The sequence below is a fragment of the Grampus griseus genome (assembly GCF_964374135.1).
Source record: "Grampus griseus genome assembly, chromosome: 1".
NCBI lineage: Eukaryota > Metazoa > Chordata > Mammalia > Artiodactyla > Delphinidae > Grampus > Grampus griseus.
Window position 1 is genome coordinate 64,179,570 of NC_139017.1, and position 25,029 is coordinate 64,204,598.

General features: G+C 41.5%; 1 protein-coding gene across 2 annotated transcripts in view; it reads right to left on the bottom strand.

Annotated features, from left to right (window-relative positions):
- PBX1 (PBX homeobox 1) overlaps positions 1 to 22,166 on the bottom strand; it is a 282,619-nt gene extending 260,453 nt beyond the window's left edge. For both annotated transcript variants that reach the window (XM_082650928.1, XM_082650927.1), the window contains exons 1-2: positions 21,783 to 22,166; positions 18,444 to 18,517 (exon numbers count right to left, since the gene is read on the bottom strand). In XM_082650928.1, the coding sequence (XP_082507054.1) occupies positions 18,444 to 18,517; positions 21,783 to 21,973 (265 nt within the window). In that variant the 5' untranslated portion in view covers positions 21,974 to 22,166. The remainder of the gene's footprint in view (positions 1 to 18,443; positions 18,518 to 21,782) is intronic.
- Between the last annotated feature and the right edge of the window lie 2,863 nt (positions 22,167 to 25,029).

Below are 25,029 nucleotides of genomic sequence, written 5' to 3' on the forward strand. Positions count from 1 at the left end.
TGAGGAGGGAGATGTGTGGGGAAAATGAGCTTTTTGATACTCTTCACTTGGAAACATCTGAACTGCACTGGGATGGGGGAAGGATATCCTCAGGGAGTGACCCTGAAAAGTGACAGCCTGGTTTGAGATATCACAGACTCCAACTAGGAATTTTCAAGCAGGGAGGGGGCTGGCAGGAGGAAGGTAGGGGCAATTCTTCCTTTCTTCCTCCCCAAGGACAGGTTTAAATTACACGTGCTTACACTGGGAGGGGTGAGGGGAGAAGTGTAGAGGGTGCCCAGAGAGCCTCTTACTCAATTACTTCCCCTGCTGTGGGGTCTACAACAGCTTTCACGTTTTAAAAAATCACACTTTCAACTTCTTGAAAGTAAATAGTATTTATTACTATTACTATTATTATTATCTAATGGAGGAGTCCTTTTCCAGGATTCCAATTGATCTGATGGGAGGAAAACCAGGCAAAAAGTCAGAAGCAGAAGTGAAGAGAAAGCTGGCATAACTTTAGGGAGAGGGGAAAGAAAAAAGAGGAGGCTTTGTAGATAGGAAAAGACGGGACAATTTGAGGATGGGAATAAAAGGAAGGTACTGGAATCTGAGCCATTGACTAGTTAAAGCAGCTGCCCCTCCCACCTCTGCCTCTCCCACTGAAAGGTTGTGTCTAGCCAGCTTCCTAAATCTGATTATCATTTGTCTTACACGGTTCTCATGTGACGTCTCTTGCACACTCTTCCCGCCCCTCCGTCTACCTTGTGACACCCTGAGCACCCTTCATCACCCCAAGGCCGAGACCATAACTCAGAAAACCCAGACTCAGAGGAGCCATTCAATAACAGGTTGATTCTAACCAGAAACCTCTTTGTCTCTGAGCACTGGGTTTGGAGCACTTCACTGGAGTGATCCAATAGATCTAAGAGGGATTTCCATCCTGTCTTCTTATTTTTTGACACATTGCAGAAGCACACGCATAAGGTTCAGAAACTAGTACGCTCACAGCAGACAGCAGTAATTTTGGAAATAATTTCTTAATATAGGCAGTCTGAAAATAGAAATAAGTACGATTCAGATTTAGATGAATTATCTGTGACTCCTTTTTCCCTTCCTTCCTTCAACTAACACTTACTGAGCATCACATATATACCAAGCACTGTGCTAGGTATGCAGAGATGAATAAAGCATGGCTCACTAGTTTACCATCTGGAAGGGGGAGAAGCTTACAATCTCAGACAAAACTGCAATCATCTTTCTGGAAACTTTGAGAGTGTACAGAGGGTTAAAGACTGTGCTATACTTAGGTCACCTGCAAGGCCCTGATCAATGGCTGCCCTGAAGCCCCCTCTATTTTCTCCCAATGATAAGCAATTTGAGGACAAGGTCCTATCTTGCATTTCCCATTGTGCCTAGCTTCGAAGTCAGCACCAGGTAAAGGTTTTTAAAAAGAAAGGAAAAGAGGGAGAAAGGGAAATATGAACGTAAAAATTCTCTGATTAATATAGCAATGAATAACTAAAAAATTAACAAAACTGGGTAAAAGCCAGATGTGGCAGTTATCTGTTCTTTTCACTCTTTATTTTACAAGTATGTCCCAGGGATCATTCGTTCTTCCTGGTCTTAGGATCCAGTGTTCTCTATAAGTCATTACAGTAATGGTAGTGGTGGCTCTGACGGGCAGCGTGAAAACGAACAGTCTTCCCTCTGAGGCTGCCAGGTCAAGTCAGGAAGAGGCCAAAAGAGGGGTCCCACTCCCTACCTCCCTGAGGCCCCATCACACCCTCATCCCAGAGAGCTGGGGGTTGGGGAGGCTGGGATAGTTAACCGAGGACCTCTCCCCTAAAAGAGAAAGGAAATGAAAATGCTAATCTGCAAGACAGTGGCCTCACTCCTCACTCAGATGCCCTCATCATTCCTGTTTTTACCCTCCCCTCTCCGGGCTTAAGGATCCAAACCCCAAACTCCAAAAGGAGAAGCTAGCTGTATTGAGAGTGTATTTTAAGCAATCTTATATGTCATTTCACACACAAAAAACGTTCATGCCTCTATTATACTTATCAAGCTAGAGTACAATGTATCTATTAAGATGTACCTATGCCAGTAGACCATAAACTCCTCAAGGGCAGGAACTTTTGATCCCTCTTTTTGATGGCAATTCTCAGTAAATGTTAATGAATGGATTTTCCCCCTTTTTGGATAAGAAGATAAAAGAGTGTTTCAATTCAAAAACTATTAACTGAGTATTTACTACACATATGCTGGGCATATATGTTCTAATCACTGTTTTCCAGAAATTCATTAGCCTAATGAGGGAGTCAGTTTGTCAACCAATAATTATAAGATCTGGCAAGTGTGGTAGGGACGTTATACATAAAGGGCTATAGTAAAATATGAAATATAATATCTTGTTTATATGTTGAGGGCAACATCTATCATATCATTTAGCATCTTATTAGGAACCACAGGAGAAATTCTGCATGCAGCCAGCAACTGATTCACTTTCAATTCTAAATGCTTTGAAATTTGAAATCGAGCCTGTTTCCCTTTTTGCTTTTGCTACCAGGAAGCAAACAGTCAAATCTATAGCCAGCCTCTACAGGATCTAGACTGAACAAGGTCCTAAGACTAGTTTGATCCAAAGTGTCAAGAAGCTATTTCCTTACCAGCAAAAGGCTTGGGACGGCCACAATGAGAAAGGATCTTGTGCGTGCAATTTTACATACTAATGCTCCCTTGCACTTTATTTTTCTACCTTAATTTTCTCTTCTAATTTCCTCATTTCTTTAGTAAATCTCTTCGTTTTGCTTGTACCTTCTGGTAAGCTGCTTGAATTCCTCTTTGAAATGAGATGAGCAATAAACAAATAAATAAATAAGATACATAACAGATTCTATTCATAAATAGAAGAGAATTTCATTCCTGAGTATATAATCATCTCCAAGAAACAGAACATTCATATGGCCATAAGGAAAATGACAGGAAGAAAATATAAACGTGGGGGAGGGACTTATAATAGATACTGAGCTAGGGCAGTACAATTAAAGGTGAATTTATTTTCTTTTATAATGTATTTTCTTTATTAAGGTCTTCCTGGGATTATACTGTTTTCTAAACAATACATTTAAACATAAGATACCTTGAATTCTTTTTTTTTCCTACTAGCCCCTGCGGTGATGTGAAGATAACAAGCCCTGTACCATCACCATGCAGGCCCATCCCGGGGACTTCATCTCCACCCAGGTCCTTGGGAGGCAGCTGTCCCCTCCTCTAAGCTGAGAACACCCACTCATCAAAAACAGGAGCTGCTCAATGTGCCATTCTGAAAAGACTGGCTCTGCAACTGGGCAGGTGAGACTTTCTGGTTTCACCAAGGAAGCTTCCATTCAGTCGCACACGCAGGTGTGACAGAAGGACAGCAGGACCAGGAAAGGCATGCAAGAACAAGACACTGTGCTCGGCTTTAAGTTCCTGAGTTCTAGGCTTCTGAGAAGGAACTAGAAAAGATGACATAGATATAAAATATATATAAAACAGACGGGCAGTCAAGCTTTAGCCCACCTATGAAAGTAAGTCATGCACACTGCCTGAAAGAAATCAGGTAGATTCTAAAAAAGCAAATAGGCAGGGGCCTAACAAAAACCAGGAAACAGGCCCAGGGAGAATTTTGGACTTATCTCCTTTTATTTATGTCTTACAGCCAACCACAGCCAAGAGATAATGAAGTTCATGTACCTGAGAAACAGGACCAGAAGTGGGCAAGCCAAATGATTTGTTATTTGGACACCTGAGTAGGATTCCACGGGATTTTCTGGGAAGAATCACAAGCTGAAGGGCTGTCACTCAATGGGAATGAAGATTTTGATAGAAAAATCTACATTTAGTAAAACTTCCTGAGTCAAACCTGTCCCAACAGATCCTCTCATAAGCTGTGCAATTTTCGGGAAGTTCATGAAACTCTCTTTCAGTTTCCTCATCTTAAAAACTGAGGCAACGATAGTAGCTCCACACGTGCTCTATGCATTAACTATTATTACCTGCGCACAGAAGAATTTCCTGCTCCAAAGGGGAAAAGGGGCATCACTTCCGCTGACGTTTTCCATTCAGCTTCATGCTAAGATGACCCACCACCACTCTTCTCCCAGCCTGGGGCCCACGGCAGTCTTCCCTTCAAATCACTTGGATAGGGTAAACATGAGTATAAAATAACAGCTTAACCATCTACACTGCCTGCCTCCCTTCCTCGGCTGACAGCCAGGACAGACAGACTGTGCGTCTGTGTGTTCCAAGAGTAGGAGAAGCCTCCAGGGCTGGCCTGTCCCAGTAACTGGATTGAACAAGCTCCTAGACCAGTTTGATCCAAAGAGACAAGCAGCTATTTCCTCACCAGCAGAACAGCTGGGCCCGGCTGAGCCAGCCACAGCGAGAAAGCCATCACCTGAGTCCCATAAACCTTAAGGAGACAGTAGGTCTAATGGCACAAGGCCTCAAAGAGCGTCAAGTTAACCCAGTGTCTTCTACCAGCAGGGGGGGAAAGAAGGGAGCTGTGCAAGGGGAGGGTATGAATGTGAAAGATGAAGCTAACCATGAAAATTTAATTTGTTAAAATAATGACTAGAAAATGACAGATAATGCACAAATTGTCTACATGCATTTACTGAATACATAATAAATGTGTGTGTGAATATACAGAACTATATATGCATACCCTGATAAAAATTAATTCCAGCTTCTCAAAAGCATCCTTGTTTGTCTCCCTGCTGGCGAGAACCCTGGCGCACAGAGGTAAATTTCACACTTCCTCTCAGCAGTCCCTCCACGCGGACCCTGTAGCTTAAGCCGCCCAGGTGAGCAAATGTCACAGATGCCTCTTCGGCGGGCGGTAAATTCCAGCCATCCCAGGGAAATGCCAAGTGGTCTCAGGTCACAGGTTGGGCAAATAGTGATTTGAGGGTCTGGGGGATGCCCCATTGAAGGCGAGGAAGGGAACAAAAGAGAGTGAAAGGGGAAGCGGAAAGGAAAGGAAAGCAGAGGCAGGGTTTAGCAAAAAGCAAGAAGGCCAGCTATGTGAGGACTCAAACACAGAACATTTCTCAGGCTGCCTAAGTAAAAATCAGCACCCTTTGAAAGAAAGAAAGCGTTCTGCCACGTGTATCACCCTGCATGTTCAAGAACTTTGGGTCGGAATGACATTCTCAGATACACTCCTGGCCGTAAGGAACAGAGTCCTGTCCTGGGCAGAGGGCTTTGGAAGCAAGTCAGCTGCCCATGTTACAAAGATCATGACCATGATACCGGCCCCTTACTGGGCTGTAAGTTCCTTGAGGTTAAGGCCCACCGCTGGCACATTTGTGTTCCTCGGTGTCTTTCATGCCTTATACAGAGAAGTTTCATAAATATATGCTACAGCAATAAATGGGCTAAAATAGTATACAACTCTGCAATTTCATCATGCCCTCCAGAAGGTCTAAAATGAAATGTCTAACTGGTGTTGAAATATTAAACCCAACCAGGACAGGAATTCATTTTTAACTTTTTCACTTTTCAACCTGTGGGACATAAGAGTTTTGCCCAACATCTCCAGAAATGATGGCGCTCAAAAATATCTGGTCAAACTTACTTAAAAACAGTCAAGCTTCCATGACCCTCACTTATGAAAGCCAACATTCAAGAGGTGACGTAAGTCAACATAAGTGAGGAGAAGACATATTCTAGTGGGATCTTGAAAAGACAACCAATCTTTGCATACTTAAGACCAAATGGAAGCCACTAGGGAGATTCTCTCCTTCGTATAAGCCTCTAGGAAGTTAATCTGCAGCTGTAGTTACCAAGATATCACAGCCTGAAACACCTAAAAAGGGAAGAGGAAATGAGTAGGTAATGAGTAGGAGGTGGCAGTGTCCAAATCAGGAACAGAGGGAAGCAATTATTTTCATTCTTTATTATCCCCATTGCTGGTATTAGTATTGCTACTCTTATATTTTAGCTGTAACATCTGTAACAGAAGGAACATGTGAACTCTCAACCTATATAATAACCCTTCCATCCTCTCCCCCAGAGCTACTGGGATGAGAAACTCATCCTGTGAAATTAATAACGGGCCTCATTCTTCAGCTGGTGGATCAGAGACTAGGCTGGTGGAAATTTATAGAGAGAATGAATTCATAGATTTTCGAAGTAATGAGGGAATTCAACCTTCTTGCTCTCCCACATTCATTCAGTAGAAAGTTTCTGGAGGGTCTATGAGAGGACCTGGTGGGTGCCCAAGGAGGCTGCAACAGAGCAATGATAAGAAAGCACAAGAATCCATTTAAGAATAATAATCACACATCAAGAACATCTTTCCTGGTGTAAATTTCGAAGAAGAAAAATAAAGTAATATGGCTTAGGCCTGAGCATGATGACAGCCCCTTCCTGCCTTGGCTCCAGCAGGCTAGGTGGGGGAGGGGAGGCAACTCTGTGTGTATGGGTTGGAGGGGGGCAAACTACCAAAATCGATTCTTTACTTTCAGAAGACTTGCAAAAAGAAGGCAGCGTGAGGCCCCTTGAAGCCTTCCTCTGAGATAAGACAAGCCAGCACATAAGAAACTAGGTCCGTGGGAAGGCACCCAACCTTCTTCAAGTGTTAAAGAAATCAGACCAAGCTTAAGGAAAACAAATGTCAGCGCTGTTTAAAGTACATCAAGGTTCTTTGGGTTAAAAATCTCCCCAGGGGAAGATGATGTGCTCCCTGTAAGAGCTGAGAGAGAGAAGATGGGAGAGGGTTTCTGCAGTAACTTCAGATTACGTTATTCGATTCATTTCAATACCATGAAGCATCAACCGGACTATTTATTGAACAGAAAGGAAACAACACAGAGGCAACTAAGCAAGGAGCTGCAAATTAAGATGTGTGCCTGTGAGCGCGGGTACCCGCACACGCTCACCCACGTGCTTACACGCTGCCTTCTGAATTTCACTTCTGTATGCAAGACCACCACCGCCAGCGTCTGCACTGCACGGCCACTTTGCATACCGAAAATGCGGCACAGACCCCGCGCCTGGCTCCCTGGGGACAGACCCCCGCAACCCTCGCTGCTCGCTGGAGGCTCCGATTGCTGTGGCTGCGAGGGTCCAAGCCCAGACTGAGAGGTGTTTAATAAAGGAAGGATGACTCCCGCGAGACTTTCCCCCTGGCGGGTGGGGGGTCCTCTCCTATCTCCCTCTCGGGAATTGGAGAGTGAGGGCAGCTAAGGAGAGGAGGTGGCGGGGGGAGGAAGGGATCCTGGGGCGCCCAAAAGGAAGGAATCGGTGAAAACACAACCAAGCCCTTCTCCGGGGACTCTCGGCTTCCCGGGCCGCGCCCGGGCGGCCCGCGCCAGGGGTTCGGGGGCTCGAGGCCGGCTCTGCGCTGGGCGGCGGCTCCCTGCCAGTGCGCGCCGCCCCGCGGGGCGCAGAGGAGGCCCCCGGGCCCGGCCGGGAACGCGAAGGCGGCGGGCGCTGATACCCCTGCATCAGCATCAGCCCCGTGGTGAGGTCACCAGCTTTCAAGGAGGCTTCGCAGCTTCCCCAGAGCCCACTCCTCTGAAAGGCTAATTGTGCGCGCTGCTGCAGCAAGACCCAGGCGCCCGTCTACCCAGGCCCAGCTCAGAGCATTACGATCCTGTCTGAAAGGGGCCTCTGCTTAGCACGAGGCCATGTGGCCGGCCACCCCGCTCCTCCAAGGTTTCTTAGCATTTTCTTAAGTTCCCAAAGTTTTATTTCGTAATGCATCCCCTTAAACTCCTTCCCGACGACTCCGATTTCTCTTTCCCACCTGATCTAAGCAAACAGGCTCTCTCATCTCATGCGTTTTCTGGTTGTTTTCTCCTTTCCCCTTTGATTAGCCTCAGGACGAAGCTGCTTTAATTTATTCCTCACACGATCTAGTTACTTCTCCGGCCTTCAGACTCCGTGCTGCGCGCAGCATCACCACCCACCCACGCATTTCCCACGCAAGGGGTTAGGGATTACAAGCACCCTAGTAAGGAGGCCACACAAAGGAAAGCGGTGCATGTGTTGCCCGCGCTTTGTTTTTAAACGTTTATTAATGTAAGCAGGGTGCACGGCCCTAGAGTCTCTGCATGCAAATTCTGTAGAGAGGAATTAACGTCTACACACTCGTATCCACAGAGAGCCTTTCAGAATAGATGTAGGCTGGGCTCGTCATCAGGGTCTCTGAGAGGCTCTCTTTGTTAGGGACAAAATATAAATGCAAACTTTCAATTCTATTAACAATGGTAATTATAAGGAGGATTCTCTTACAGTGACAAGACTTGGGCTCAAATCACCTAAAGCCCTCAGAAAAATGACTGACTGACAGCTATCTCTCAGCCCTACCAGCACAGGCCACTAGGTAAATGTATTCCTTTGACCTACTAGCAGATTCAACCCTGTCTCAAAGCAGGACAAATAGATGGAACTTTCTTCTCACACTTACCGAACCACACTTTCTTAAGGAAAGTCAAACATCTTTCTAGGTATCCTCACTTTGTTTCCAGAAGCCCCACTGACAGGTAGGTGGGAAACAGACATTATTTTAGTATTTCAGCTGAGGCACACTGTACAAGCAACTGTCCACAATTCTATGGTGAAAATCAAACCCAAGTTTCCTGACTTCCTGCGCTGCACCATATGAACTTGGCAAACGTATCCTGCACTTCCAAGCCTGCAACCATATATCTTTGTATTTCCCAAAAGCAATTTTCAGTCTAGAATCCAATAGCTACAAATAGATAGGACACAAAAGAAACATAATTTGCATTCAGTCATGGAGTCAACAAGGTGGATTAAACTGGGACTGGCCTCCAGCTGGCCTTGTAAATGTGATACTGAATGCTTCAATTAAAAAAAAAAAAAAAAACACTATTTTTTTTTCCTCCCGGTTTGCCTTCTCCAGCTCAACTTGAATGATGGAGGCAGCTTTAACACCACCATAACCAGTTTTACATGACTGTCTAGAAAAGATAGAAGGAGTCAGAGGATAAATCAGGAGTGCCATGACAATGAAAAAAGAATCGTGTTTCATAAATGCTTCACCTGCTTTCAGTGCTATGTATCCAGGCCTTGGAGGAGACTATGTTGGGGTTCATGATCCATGAAACGTGGGGTCAGATTAGTGGCTCTTTAGAGTGGCCCATTCCATGGATGTAGAAACCCGAGACCAAGAGGTTAAACGGCATTCTCAAAATAACATAGTAACTTGGAGGCAGGCGGTGTTAGGCTTTAGAACTCTTGATTTGGGGTCCAGCAAACACAGAATTCTCTGTTCTTTTTCCATTGTATCCTAGCCGTACAAAAACAAGGTGGCTGCTTCCACCACCCATTCTATTTTAGGGAACATTTCAGATTTTGTTAGGGATAAGGTATCAAACCATAAAATGAGGAGTTAAGGAAAGAAAAAAAGTAAAAACACAGAAGAAGGTAAAGGGGAAACACCTCATCCTGGCTCCCAGTAGTGGGATATTCCCTGCCAGAAAGCAATGCCTTAGATAAGCTTTATTCTGGAACATGGCTATCCATCAGGAACCAATTTCAATTGTTGCAGAACTACCAGATCAAGTCTGAGTAGGGAACAATCAAGTTTCACACTCTTCCTTAGAGTGCGAAAATTATGCCAAAAAGAGAACAAAACAAAGATTTATGCCAGGACAACCATTCTACGGCTATGCTCTTCAATATGGAGAACAGTAGCCCCATGTGGCTATCGGGCACTTGAAGTATGGCTAGTCCAAATGGAAGACGTGCTGTAAATGTAAAATACACAACTGATTTCAAAGCCTTAGTACAAAAAGAAATGTAAAATATCTTATTAATAATTTTTATGTTGACCATATGTTGAAATATTTTAGATATATTTGGATTTAAATAAAATGTGTTATTAAAATTCATTTCACCTGTTTCTTTTTACTTTTTTTCCCCGATGGGTTACTAGAAAATTTAAAACGTTAAATTTAGAATGACATGTGTTCACTGCACAGCACTGTTCTATGGGATTCTCTCCCTAGAACTCTAGGATTGAAGGAAGGAGGCGCAGGAATGTTGGGGTAACTTCTGCTGAGCTTTGCCCCTGACTTTTTTCCCCTCTCATATTGAAAACCATTTAAAGCATTTAAAAGCAGGGTCAGGAAGCATCTCACTGAGCCCCTAAAACTCCTGGCCAGAGCTGGTAGAAAACCGAACCTGAATAGACGGGGTCAAACTAATGAGACCAGTGGTAGACAGCCACGTGGTTTCAGAACAATAACAGTAGTTGCCATGTATTGAGCATACTCATGGAACTATGTGCTTTATATTGGCTAGTCCTTCAACAAGCCTACATTGTATTATCTTTACTGTACAAATGAGGAAATTGAACCTCTGTTAAATCAACTTACGTTACACAAGTGAGGATTTGAATCCAGATTGGTTTGACTCAGAGACCATGCTCTTTCTAGCATACTAGATTGCTATTCAAAAAAACTGTCTGATCTTTTTGGCAAAGGTCTTCTTCTCTGGGAACCTGACACCCGAAATTCTAGCAGTAGAGATTCATTCCTTTGACTTACTTTTTTTTCTTCTCTAAAATGCAGATAGCTCTGAGAGAGGTTTCACATAAATCCTGATCATGCACACTTCAAGTCAAATAAATGTATCAAAATATTTTTTCTTAGAAAAAATATTTTTCTTCTTAATCAAAAGAAGAAAAATACTTTTCTTCTTAATCAAAGAAGAAAAATAATACAGTGCACCCTTACACATGGAGGAGAAGAAAGATCAGTGATTGAAGAAAAAGGCTGAAAAATAATGCTGAGAGCGACGAAGACCAAATTTAGTGTTATTTACAATAAAACTTAAGAATACACCTACTACAGCTACTCTGGAAAACAGTTTGGCAGTTCCTCAAAATGCTAAGCATAGAGTTACCATATGATCTAACATTCCACTCCTAGGTATATATATATCCAGAGAAATAAAAACATGTCCACATAAAACTGTTGTGCAAATGTTCAGAGCAGCAACAACATATGAAAACAACCTAAATGTCCATCAACTGATTAACGGATAAACAAAATGTGGTATATCCATACAATAGAATATTATTTGGCTATAAAAAGGAATGAAGTATCAGTAGACGCTACAGCACAGTGAAACTTAAACACATTATGCTAAGTGAAAGAAGCTGGTAATAAACCAGATATTATATGATTCCATTTATGTGAAATGTCCAGAATAGGTAAATTCATACAGACAAGAGATCAGTGATTAGTAGGGGCTATGCAAAAGGAGAAATACAAACTGACCAGCAATGAGTACAGGGTTGTTTGTGGGAGGTGATAAAAATATTCTAAATTCAGGTTGTGGGGATGGTTGCACAGTTTTGTGAATACACTAACACCACTGAACTGTATACTTTAAATGGGCGAATTTCATGGTATATCAAATATATCTCAAGAAAGCTGTTAAAAAAAAGAAAAAAAAAACTACTAGTATCAAGGTTGTTATTATGACTGATATAACATTTTCCCTAAAGGAAGAACACATGAAGAAGACAGGAAGAGATCAGGTTGCCCTAAACTCACTTTATGTTACTCTTCCTGCTTTGAAACTTTGAGTTGAATGGATGGGCCTATGTGTTTTCAAAGGGAAAATATTTTTAACTATGATTACATAATATCTCCAGTTGCTGATGCTAAGAAAACACCATCACTAAAAATGCCATTCTAGCTTTTCAGGAGGTTGTTGTCCAGTGTGTAGATAATTAAAAACCTCTGTCTTTGCTCTTACCCATTCTTTTTTTCCCCTCTTCTTCCAACCTCGACCAGCCTTTTGGCCAGATATAACTCATTCTCACTTTAAGAGAATGGCAAGAGAAACATAAGAAAACAAATCTTAAATTCAGCACTATTTTTCCTTTTTCAGCATAGAATCACAGAGTCTTGGAATTGGCTTGGTCTTTTGGGACCATCTGGTGCAAGCCTCTCTTTTTCATATAAGAAAACAGGGCCAGAAATAATAAAAGCTAACAGTTATGGACTGTTTACTCTATGCCAGGCACTGTAATTTACATGTATTACCTCATTTAATCCTCACAACAGCCCTCTAAAATATGTACCATTATTACCTTTATTTTACAGGTGAAAAAATGAGGCACAGAGAAGTTTAGTAAATTTAATTAGGTCACACAGCTGAAAGATAGGAGATCGGGATACAAACCCAGGTGGTCCAGCTTCAGACACCAAACCTTTAACCACTACTGTTATAGTTTCTCCTAAAAGTACTTAAGCTATCTGCCTGCCATCTTATAACTACTTAGTGGTAGGTCCAGAACTAGTACAGGTATGAGGGACCCACCCCAGTTTCCACTTACTGACAGAATGACAATGGGAGATATAGTTGAAACCAGGACCTAAACCAAAAAGGATGAATTTTTCCACCCATTGCAATCTTGATTTCCACCAATAATTGAGAGATTGAAACAGAGCCGTCAGAGGTAAGAAGACCTTCCGGGAAGTCACTACTGACCTTATTCTGCCATGAAGGGAGATAGGTTTTATAATCCTATGACAGTCTATACCCACACTTTTTTTTTTTTTTTTTTAATTCTGGAAATCACTCTGCCAAGTTCTGAGAAGTGATATCACTAAGATGTAGATGAGGCAAAAGATTCAACCAGAGGACTCTCCTGATGAGACATACTGACTATCTCACTACTTAATTATATATTCGTAGAAAAAGTTAACACAATGACAAACTATGAAATGGAATAGAATAGGAGTCTTGAGATAATTTACTGTAGAAAATACAGCATCTCTTATCTATATCACTCAGGGAGCTCAGAGCACTTTGAAAACAACTCATTAATTCTCTGCTGATTTTATTTATCAGTTACTACATTCCTTAACCCTCACCACACCATCACAGGTAAGGGGCAGGAGTAGAGCCAGAATTATTATATTCCTCTAACCCAGGCTAAAACGGCCACGCAAATGGACAGGGTGCTGCCAGGGGCATATAGAAAATGAGTAAGAGCTGTCTTTGGGAGCTGCACCTAGGACACTGCCTCAATCATGTGACATTTCGGGCAAATTTTTTAATGAAAAGAAAAGGTAAAAAGTATGCTTAGAATCACTACAACAAGTTCCAACCATAACAGCATCCATCTCACAAAGGTTTGAAACCAAAGTTAACCAATGCTAAGTTTTCCTAAGGCATGCCTGTAAACTACGCCTCAAGAGAAGCCAGGGTTATGCTTTAAATTAAAATTAAAATGCTTTCTTATTTAAATATGTTCAATATCTGGGTTTGGGATTGGTTGCTTGCTTGGGGGTAAATTTTGTAATTTTGCCAACAACAAGCAAAAGTTTATGGATGTCAGCAGAACGGAGAAGCACGTGAAGAGAGGCATGTGAGAGAGGCCTGGCACCAGCAGTGAGCTAGATGCGCCAGCAGGCAATGCCCGCCTCCACCCAGACTGCAGCCTGCCACCCACCTGGGGACCCACACCCTCGCTCCTTCCAGCCCGCAACACCCCACAGGGCCTAAGTCACAAGTTTCCCCTGCGTTTCCCCACTCATAAATCCTCTTCCAGCTTCCTCAGTTTCACTTAAATCTTTTTCATTCCCAATCCTCACAAACATCCTATTGTTAGAAGAAATGACACCAAATTTCCAAAGACCTCACTCTGGTGGGTCTGACCAAGCTGTTCTTTGCATCCTCCTCTCTACCTCTCAGGTGCCAGAATTGGTCCAAATCCACTTCTAAAAGTGGATGACACAAAATCGACTGAAGAGAAGGGACTCTTCTCATCATAAGCTCACATTGTGTCTGCCACGGAGCCGTATTATTGTAGGTCTATCGCTTCTAACCAGATTATAATAAATAGTACGGGGTCTAATCACCTGACTTCTGCCTAGCACATCGCTGTACCTGAAACAGAGGTTCAAGTAAAACTGATCAAGTAACTCCCCTTCATTTGCTCCCCTTCTCTCTCTCTGTCCCTTCCACAAAAAAAAAAAACAAAAAACAAATACTTGAATTCTCTCATCAGCAAGAAAAAGTTTTTGCATTTGCCTGCTAGAGATGAACTTCTATGGAAAGTCACTCCTGCCACGTCAACCCTAAAAGGAATCTGATCAGAGGCAGCTCTAAATTGTCTGAAGTTATTTCACTCCACACTCCTGTTCTCTGTTCAAGGCCTAATCCCATCAGAATTATTTCCCTGAAATATATAGCTTCCTTCCACGGTGTCCCCTCCACCTACATACACACACACACACACACATGTACACACGTGTGTGCACACAGACAAATTATTCTCTAATGCTATAAAAAGACGACGATTAGGAATCCCATAATGTAATTGCTATACTAAAAAGAAGTAGCAGGCGAAAATAATAAGGAAGGGTGAAAAAAGGTGAAATACAGCAGTAGACTTCAGGAAAAAAAAACTACAGTCTGTGATGAGGGTGTTAATTGAACCCAGAGAAAAAAGAAAAGAGAGAGAACAAAGGCATGTTAAGAAAGCAAAAAATAATTTTTTTAACCTCCTTCAGTGATTTGATAACTTCACTGTAGATAATATGCAGAGGAAAACTGGCTGAAAAGTGCCATATATAGCTATTATGTTCTAAAAGTAAAAACTATTCACAACAATTACAGCTATTCGTTACTATCTATAAATAGTCTTCTTAGTAAACGGCACCCAAAATTTTTTGTGTGTTTTCCTCATTTTTAAACCTGCATGATTTTTGACACAGAAATTTTTAAAAATCAAGAAACATTTAAAAATAGAGTTAAAGGGGCTTCCCTGGTGGTGCAGTGGTTGAGAGTCCGCCTGCTGATGCAGGGGACATGGGTTCGTGCCCCGGCCTGGGAAGATCCCACATGCCGCGGAGCGGCTGGGCCCGTGAGCCATGGCCGCTGAGCCTGCGCGTCCGGAGCCTGTGCTCCGCAGCGGGAGAGACCGCAACAGTGAGAGGCCTGCGTACCGCAAAAAAAAATATATATATATATACATATATATATATATATGTATATATAGAGAGAGTTAAGGTCTTTTTAAGAAATGCAGTATGTTTGAATTTTTCTTCTCCTTCTCTTCCATCCTATCAACCCCACTACCACTACCTCTACACATATGCAAAACCCAGCCTATTGCTAATATGTCAGAAGACAAGGAAGGTTCTTAAGAAACAAAAGAAAATGAGATATTAAATGGTCCAAAACTCTCTATGAAATCTCTATGTTCCCAGAAGGAACAAGCAGATAAAAGCCACTTCTGAAATACACTTGCTGGAGGTCTTGACAGGGCTTTCTTGCTGTTGAGATCTACTGCCTGAGAATTTTGCAGGCATTCCTTGTTCTTAGCATTTATTAAAAAAAGCAAAAAGTTACCAAAATAAAAACTTACCTACATTCTCGACAAGAAAACACTAGGGTTCTCTTTTTTTTTTTTTTTTTTTTTCTGAATATCCCCACAGTAATTTTTGACTAAATACCTATCAATCAACTGTAATCTAGACGGTGCTGCCTACTTTGGGTGTTATGCGTGTGTGTTTCTTTAAAGTTCCAAAAGGTTGGTAAGACAATCTTAGCTAGTTTCCCTACTAATTTCTGAGTTTTCCAATGAAAGTCCTTCACAAAATCAAAAAAGCAAAAGCAGCCAAGGAATGCAATCACCAGGCTTCCTTTCAGGGTCCTGCCTTCCTTGTAAAGACCTAGGTAAGCCCACTGAGCGAGCTCCGTGTGAGAATACAAACAAACAAACAGAGCCCACCCTAAATCAAGTAACCTCCACAATGCTTGAGACGGAAGCTCAAAAATACTCATTCAATGTGAGGGGCTTGAAAGTAACAATAGGAAAAGTCCCAAAACAATGAAGAAATGTATGTGAACTGATCATCCAAGTGATCTTTTCACTAGCTCTGTATCAAGAGGGGGAAAAAAAAGAGCTCCTACAACTTTACAGACACTATGTGTCTCAGACACGTCAACCGTATGTAAGATTTGTGGGCTCGTAGAAAGAGGGTGAGGCCGATCCTGAGTAAGTAATCGTGCTTTAGAATCAGAGTCCTTTTCAACACACCGCAGTTGTCTCCTACCTATAACACCGAACACTCAACATTCCAGGAGAGGTTTCTTCCTTCCCCTTAATCCTTCCAATACACAAGTTGAGGAATAAGGAGAAAGGACTTTTTTTCTTTCTCTTTTTTCTCTTTTTCTTTTATTTTTTTTACTTTCACCCATGGGTGCTCTCTCAATCCAAAACTCTGTGTATATGTGTGTGTGTGTGTGTGTGTATGTGTGTGTGTGTGTGTGTGTGTTTATTTCCCTCTTAACACGGGGCCAATGATCCTTATCATTTTCAATTTACAGTACTCAATGAACTATTTTTTAAATATATTATTTGAGAGACAACACACAAAACCGTGATTTAGATTTTTAAAAATCTCCAAATGTTAATGTCATTCAATAACAGAAAATCTTATAAACAAAATATATAATCCAACAATTATACCTTTAGAGTATTATTTTGACCTTCCTATCACCATAGTTTAGGCAATATTCATGTAAGGAGCAAACTCTTGAACCCACACCAGAACCAGATCTCCATTCACACCCACCCACTTTGATCTACTGCCTCAGTAGGTTTTAATTAGAAGACTAGAATTAAACACTTTGGCCACAATATACATTTAAGTGCCCTGATGGGCTTCCTTTCAATAAAAGTCTGATAAAGTGTCTTTAAAATAGAGTCTCTTTGGCCTGGATTATCAAATATGCCTTTAGAGCTTGGTTCTACATTTTATGAAGCAAGATTAGCAGGAACGCATACCTGATTAGTAACAAATTTCAACAGACCAAATATTCCAAGTAAATAAGCAACAGAGAAAAAAGAAAATGAGAAGGAAGGAAAAAAAAGAAGAGAAAGAAATATATACACACTTAGGTTTCCTGCTCCGGGTTAATAGAAAAAAAAAAAAAACTAGAAAGTGTGACAAACTGAAAAAGCCCTTTCGATATTTGTATACACAATCCATACATTTCTTAAAAGGTGTCTCACAGCTAAAATAATGCAATTCACAGCTTTGCAATAAGGTTAGGCTTTGGCAAGGCAACCCGGAAGACTTAAAGATCTAAACATCACTGCTCAGGTGCTTTGTCTGGGATAGCATGCACAACACAAATAACATTCAACAAAGGAACTGCTTACTAATTTTCCATACATTTCAAGACCCGAGTAATTACATATTTGATCAATGGTCACATCTTGAAACTATTTATTTTTAAAAGAGAAACACAGAGAGGACTTGAGAAGAAAGCCGCCCTGTGTGCCCTCACTCCCCCCCGCTTCCTTTTTTTATGTGTAACTATCAATGTATATCAGCCGGGCATGCAATCATATTTATTGTCACTTTCATTCATGTCATGCCCTTGCTTATATGGTTTAGATATGAATTATTGACTGTTACACTCCTTGTTGTAATAAATAAATAAATAAATAAATAGGATGTCAGGTACTTTGCACTGCTCTACAGCGAGCAAGCAAGTCAGGGGCCAGCAGAAGCTCCCGCTTTATATAACCACCCCTCGTTCCTCATCTTTATGCCCTGGTTTCAGATTGCCTTCTCAACTCTTTCTTTTTACAGGGGAGAGACTCACCCACCTTGGAAAATTAAGGATTAAAATAAACAAACAAGAGGATGTTGCTAAATGTCCTTCCCAGAGCATCTGTTGTTTAAGAACACCTCTGATTGATGACTGCTATTTTTTAATTGTTGCTTTAAATTTTAAATGCCCTCCTGGGATGTGTTATAAGTGTGTTAGTCCATGATATGAGGTCTAGAAAGTAGAAAAACAACAGAATGAGTGAGCTCGTGGCATTCTATTCTCCTAAACCCAGTGATTCTCCCAGCTATAAAATCACAGGGCACTCAAATACCGATAACCTGATGTTGTGTGACGCTTTCCACAAAGATATTTGACAACACTCTGTCGAGAATCTCTAGTTTGCTGCTTCGTGTAATTACAAGAAAAAAAGGAAAGGAAACTTTAAACACTTAAACATCCCGGTGCCCAACTCCAAAAAAATTAAGTGTTTTAAAGATGGACCAAAATATATTCCTTCAGGAAACGGACTTTTACTTTCATATTTTTCCCCCAAAGGCACATCATTCTATAAATTTCCCTTCATAACCTCTATTTCAGCCTCAATTTCAAGGAGGCCGGGAAGAGAGTTAAGGCAAATAAACCAGTAATGCCTGGTAATAACTGTCAAAGAAACTTGGTGCTTTCTTTTACAGGAAGCAGGGCTACTAGGACTTCCTACTGGAATATGCGATCAATCTTGAGAGTACTTCTATTCTGAAATTTTAATATTTAAATAATGGGTTCCTGATTGCCGGTTAAGTGGTCAATTGGCCAAAGAAAATGCTTAAATGTTGGAATCTCATTCCTACCTGTTTTTTCTTTGATTTCACACAACACATTAAACAAGGCAGGCTTCATTCTGTGGCAGTTTAAAGCATGTTTTCTGCAAGAAAGAAACAACAGAATAGCTTAGGTGGACTCTAGAGATCAAGCTGCTCCTAATGCACAGGGGGAAGAAAATTTGAACATTTAGCCAAAATTATAGACCAAGCATAACTCTGTGGCATGCTTCAATTGCTTTATGACTTAATAAACAGAGTCCCGCCATAGAAAAAGAACTAATGTTAATTAGCAGGGAGAGAGTAGGGATTTAACTACAGAACAGAACTAATCTCAATTACGCCCATTTAGGAAGAGTTTTGGGCTTGTTTGTTTGTTTTTTTTTTTTAAATAAGTAGTTTAATCCAAGTGGAAGTCTTAAACCAATAATCCTATCCAGCGCAATGAATACACGGCAGAGTCGAATGCATGGGTTAACAGTTTTGTATAATCTATGCAATCACCACAGCCTAGGAGCTGTCTGCTTCTCGGTCCGTGTGTGTTTTCAAATTTAATTCATCCATGTGTTCGAATTCATTCCGCAGATGCCCCTGTATTCTCATAAACACAAGATGCTTGAAAGGTCTTCTGAGTAGAACTGTCAATTTATAAAATTTCAGTCCCCAAGTTAAAGAGTATGGAAATGCATTGCCAGGGGGCAAACATACCCATATGGGGAATAAATTCATTTCTCTGTGTTCACATTATGTCGCTTGTGCACACACTGCTTATTTGCAGGTGTTGAAATTCAATTATTTACAATTAGGACCTTGCACCCACTGGGGGAAAAATAAATACAATTCTGCCTTTTAGATTAGTGATTTACCTGGTTCTTCTGTGTGCTTGTATTCAGAATGCACTTGAAGACCAAAACAATACCTTTCCCTTTATTATACTCTGGAAGCACTTAGCAGAAGGATATTGTTTTGGAAACAAAATACTGATCATATCAGCTATTAGTTAAGGGAATTCTGTTGACTAACTAAAATGAATGTGTAAAGATAAATGGGAACCTCTGGCACTCAAGACACATGCAGTTCTTTTTAAATCCCTTTCAAAGTTAAAAAATAGACACATCCTCATGAACGGAAACCATGAACCATGCTCTATATACTGTACATCAGAGGAGTCATAAACTCAAAATTCAAAAGTATCAAAATAAACATACACATTGTGTCTAAAACAGGAATGGTTCCCTATGTAAATAATAAATGCACATGATGAAGATCTGACTAGGGAAAGGAAACACCCGATTAAAATATTTGCTCAGTTACATTGTTTAACCAAGAAGAAAAGCTTAGTGGCGATTTAGTTCTCTTGTGGGATGTGCAAAAAGGTGAAAAAAACTTCAATGTATCAAAGACTTCTTTCTGGGCCTTTTAAAAGAGTTTTCATTAATTGTATTCTTATATAAAGGCCCAAATGCAAAAACAAACAACAACAAAAAATTCCACACGGCTTTGCAGAAATATTGCATTGCCACAGCACATCAGTGGGGTTAGAGAGAGAGAACAGAAAATGTCACTATCCCAAAATTGTGTCTGATCTCTCAACATCTAGGCCATTAAAAGGAGGAACCCGCCAAGCCACGGCTGTCCTCAGTTGTACAAAAAGGAGTGGGACTAAATATCAGAAAAGTGGTGAGTTTCCAGTCTTACCGGCCCCTTCAGCTACATAAACTTGTTATTAAAGCAGTTTATTGGTATGTCTGAGTTTATTTTCCTGGAACAATGTAATGGAGAAATCTGTTCCAATTCCAAAAGAGACTGCCAGTGGGAAATCTTCCTCTTACCCTACCTATTAGCTTTTCTCTGGATAATAAAATTCAAAAAGGGCACCGATTAATTTTTGAAAACTTTCCCCTATTTAAAAAAAATTTAGCATAGTTCCAGTCTTTGAAACTTCCCAAGTTTTCAAGCACCCATAAACCTCAGGACTGTTGAGTTTACATGTTGCATGCGCTTACAGCTAAAATAAGAGTGTAATTCACAACATCCATGTTTTTAACTGCTCCTCATTTTCTAAACTCAAATTCCTATCTCCCTTAGACAAAAATACATATAATGATGTCTTCTCCATATAACTAAGTCTTGTGAGGTACAGGAATTGTGTATATATGATTAAAAAGGCCAACTGCTTCTGAGATTTAACAAAGCTGGGTAATTGTAAAGACATAAGTGGTCATTAGATTTTTTAAATTCTTCCTTTCGAGATTGGCCTTGGGCAAGCAGTTGGTGGGCTGCTATTTAGTTAGTGTTTTATTTTGAAAAGAGAATTTACTGTAAAATCCTAGAGTGGAGAATTATATACCTGGTAGTGGATTAAGTTGAGAAGCTACACAGCTTCTTTATTATGCTTCCTTAATGAAGATCTTCCTATCCTATAGGATTGAAATACATAAAATACACACTTGCCTTCATTTCTATTTTAGTAGCATCTAAGTGGTCCTGAAAGAAGCATGGGAAAAAGAGCATGCTTGATTTCCCCCCCCCACCCCTTTTTAAAGGACCATACATTCTGTACTACGGAAGGTTAGTAAACCCACTCAAAATAAGAGACAATAAAGTTACACTACATATCTGAGCCTCTTAAACCTACCAAATATGTTTAAAAGCAAAAGTATCTCTTCTTTCTTTACATCAGCTTTTCTTGAAACAGAATTAAATAAATGCAAAATATTTTCTGGATAGCTGACAACTACTGACAAAGAATTACCTTGCCTTTTTTTTTTTTAATAGGGAGATAAAGGGGAAAAGATAAAAATTAATTTTGGAGGAGTAGTCCAGAAAGAAAATCCAAAGTCTCTAATTCAGGGAAGGGGTCAACTAAATTTGCAAATAAAGTGTTCATGGGACATTTTATTTTGTAATGTTACGGAGTCCTTCAACAAGAAGTCATGTAATGCTGTTCAAAACTTGACAATTCTGCTCTCTCTGATACTTTTTTAAAGCAGTAAAAAGTGCCGAGGGCCGCTTTTGGATCAGTTGGCAATATTTTCGGCGTGCCTGAGTGTTTGTCTGGATATATATGAAGACCTCTATATTCACACACACTCACACACACATACACACACACACACACACACTATATATATATATATATATGAAAATATATATATACACAGCCATATCACGGCATGGGAGATTACACTTTCGATAACAACGCTCCTTCAAATTTTACTCCTCCGCCATATAGTTGCTCGTCAAAATGGGCAAAGAAATAACATTTAAAAAGAAAGCGCTGTGGTGATTCGGTTCCCATTGTTTCCCCCAGCGAGAGGGAGAAAAACAAAAAACCCCAAGAAAGGAAAAGAAAAGCCTCCATCTCACCTGGCCTGCGCCTCATCCAAACTCTGGTCTGTGATGGTCATAATTTGCTGTAAAATGTCTCCAATGTCCTGCTTCCTCCCGCCCTCCCCCTCGGTCCCTCCGGCCCCATCCTGCAAGTGCTGGGACAGGCCGGGGTGTCCGGCCATCCCGACCCCAGCATGGGAATGCATCAGCCTGGGCTGCTCGTCCATCTCCAAAGGCAACGGCAGCCCCCGGCTCTTCCTCTTCTGCTCCTCGGCTCGGCTCCTGGGAAGCACCAAGGCTTTTTATCCTTCAAGCTGTCTTCAAATCCTTTTCAGGATAAACAGGGAAGGGGGGGAAAAAGAAGACCAAAAGAAAAAGAAAAAAAAAAATCCCTTTGCCTCTTTAGAGGATGGTGGGAGGATGGGGAGTGGGGAGGGGGAGGGGGGCGTGAAGGGGTTGCGGGGTGAGGGTGGGGATAAGGGCTGGTGGGGAAGGGTGTTGACTCCAAAAAGCAAGAAAAATAAACCACCTTCCCACTTGACGAAAAGAAATCAGAGCTGGCTTTTGGTTTTTCAGTCCGGTATCCTTTGCAAGGCAGAAATGGGCTCCCGGCGCTTATATCTGTGGCTTAATCCTTTTGCAAATATGCATTGATCGGGAGAAAGGAGAGGAAGGCAGGGGGATTGCAATGCAAACTTTCCCCCCCACCCCCCGCTGCCCCCCACCCCCACTCCGGGCCAGAGTGATCTCAAAGGGGGTGGGCTGTTGCAAAAGCCAGATCTCCCCCAGCCGCGGCGGCAAGGCAGAGCACAGGCTCTCTCCTCCACCGTGTCTCTGCAAACTCCAGCAGCCCCGTCAGCCTCCTGCTTTTGTTTAGCTCAGGCTCAGGACTCCAGAAACATACACAGAAAAACCACAGCCTGAGAGGAGGAGGAGGACGAGAAGGAGGAGGAGGACGAGAAGGAGGAGAGGGGAGGGGGCAGAGGAAAGGGAGGAGGGGGCGGGGAAGCCGGGAGGCGGGGAAGGGAAGGAGGGAGGAGGGCACCCGGAGCCCCGCCCCCCTTCCCTGATTGGCCATCGGAGAAAAGACGGGCCCCCTCTTCCCCCTGCTTTCCTCCCTGCGCCTCCTCCTCGGTCTCCTTCGGCTCCTCCTCGCCCGGCGCCCTGTCAATCAGAGTTCAGAGGTGGGCCGGGAAGGAAGGCGAGCTGCTACCAAGTCTCCAGTCCTTAAAGGTGCAATGATACCGAAGCGCCAGCTCGGTTAGTCAGTTCCCACTTTTCCTGCCTGCCTCACTTGGGTTCTGTCCTTGAGAAAAATGTGGCTCCACTTAAAAGCAAACGTATAAAATTAACACGAAAGAACAAGGACGGTGTGGGTCGCCCCCTCAACTCGGGTTTTTCTTCTGCTGTAACGTTGCCATTTAAAACTTGATCCTTTTAAATCGTTAGAGCTCAGGGAAACTGTTGAGAGCGAAAGTTTGTCAGCACGAAGTTGTTATGAAACAATCGAGCTGTTAATATAATTAATAATGATCTCTAATAAATGGCATATGTAAAAAATAGATTTTAAAAAACAATCACAATAGAGCTAAAAGTAATACTGAACTGTGACATTTTGGTTGCATGGAAACTAAATTATTGATTATGAAACTAAATAATGCTGAAAAAAAAGATTAATAAATAAGTTCACCAAATGAAACTAATTCAACATCTCTCTCTCTTCCCCCTGGGGGAAATTAGTTATTTGGCTTAAGTACTTAATAAAGAAATACATTATCACAGTCTGGTTCTAGTTTTTAATGTAGTCTAATAAGCATTATTAACTGGGATAAGAAGCGAACTGACATCTATTGAATGCCTACTACGCACCAAGTAATTTACATGAGTTATTTTATTTAATCCCCAAGACATCTGTGTGAGTTATGGATTATTAGTTCCATTTTACAGAGAGGGAACTTCGAAAGGTTAAGTAACTTGTCCAAGGTCCCATGTGTGAATAGTGTAAAAATTAGTTATGTGCCCATCTTGTCTGAAAAGAGACTCAAGATGCTTAAAATGATACATATTCAAACAAATTGACTCAAATTGAAAATGAGTAGGAAAGAATGAAAAAAAAAATTAAATTAAATCAGGGGATGGGACTTCCCTGGCGGTCCAGAGGTTAAGATTTCACCTTCCAATGCAGGGGGCACGGGTTCAATCCCTGGTGGGGGAGCTAAGATCCCACATGCCTTGCGGCCAAAAAAAAACAAAACATAAAACAGAAGCAATATTGTAACAAATTCAATAAAGATTCTAAAAATGGTCCATATTTATAAAATAAATTAATTAATTAAAATAAAAGCAGTGGGGGCTTCCCTGGTGGCACAGTGGTTGAGAATCTGCCTGCTAATGCAGGGGACATGGGTTCGAGCCCTGGTCTGGGAGGATCCCACATGCAGCGGAGCAGCTAGGCCCGTGAGCCACAACTACTGAGCCTGCGCGTCTGGAGCCTGTGCTCCGCAACAAGAGAGGCTGCGATAGTGAGAGGCCCGCGCACCGCGATAAAGAGTGGCCCCTGCTTGCCACAACTAAAGAAAAACGCTCACACAGAAACGAAGACCCAACTCAGCCAAAAATAAATAAATAAACTTAAAGACAGAAATCTATAAAATTTATTAAATAAATAAATAAAAATAAAATCGGGGGGAAAACCTAATAAGAAACTCGTAGCTGAAGTTCGATACTATCGCTCCAGGTAGACCATCAATTCACCTCTCATCTTTCCATCAGGCACATGAGAGAGGAACTCTGACTGGGTACACAGTCACAGTGGCCACAAGATAAAAGAGCAGATGAATTATTTTGGAGAAGCCAAGAACAGTATTTCGGAATATAAAATATTCTACTGTGCAGATAGCCCTCTTCCTGGATGGCAGTATAGCCAAAAGAAATGCATTGAACTGCTCCAAGCATAAGTGTACCTGATCCGCAAAATGGAAGGTAGCCTCACCAAATGCTTTGAGATCCTCAAATAAAATGTTATTCTTCTTCTCAGTCCAACCTCCTTCCCAATCATTACAAAAAATAAGTCTGGCAAGATAAGGGACTTGTGACAGGATTTCAAAGCAATTCTTAAGCTATTTGGTACTCATTTGCATGAGGGCATGCAGTAGGGAGTGTTAATTGCAATTACGATTTCATATTACTAGAAACAACTGTTCTATCCACTTACATATCCTGACTTGTTAACTGGGTTTTTTTAATCAACACTAATAATCCTCAAATCACATATCAGTCCCAG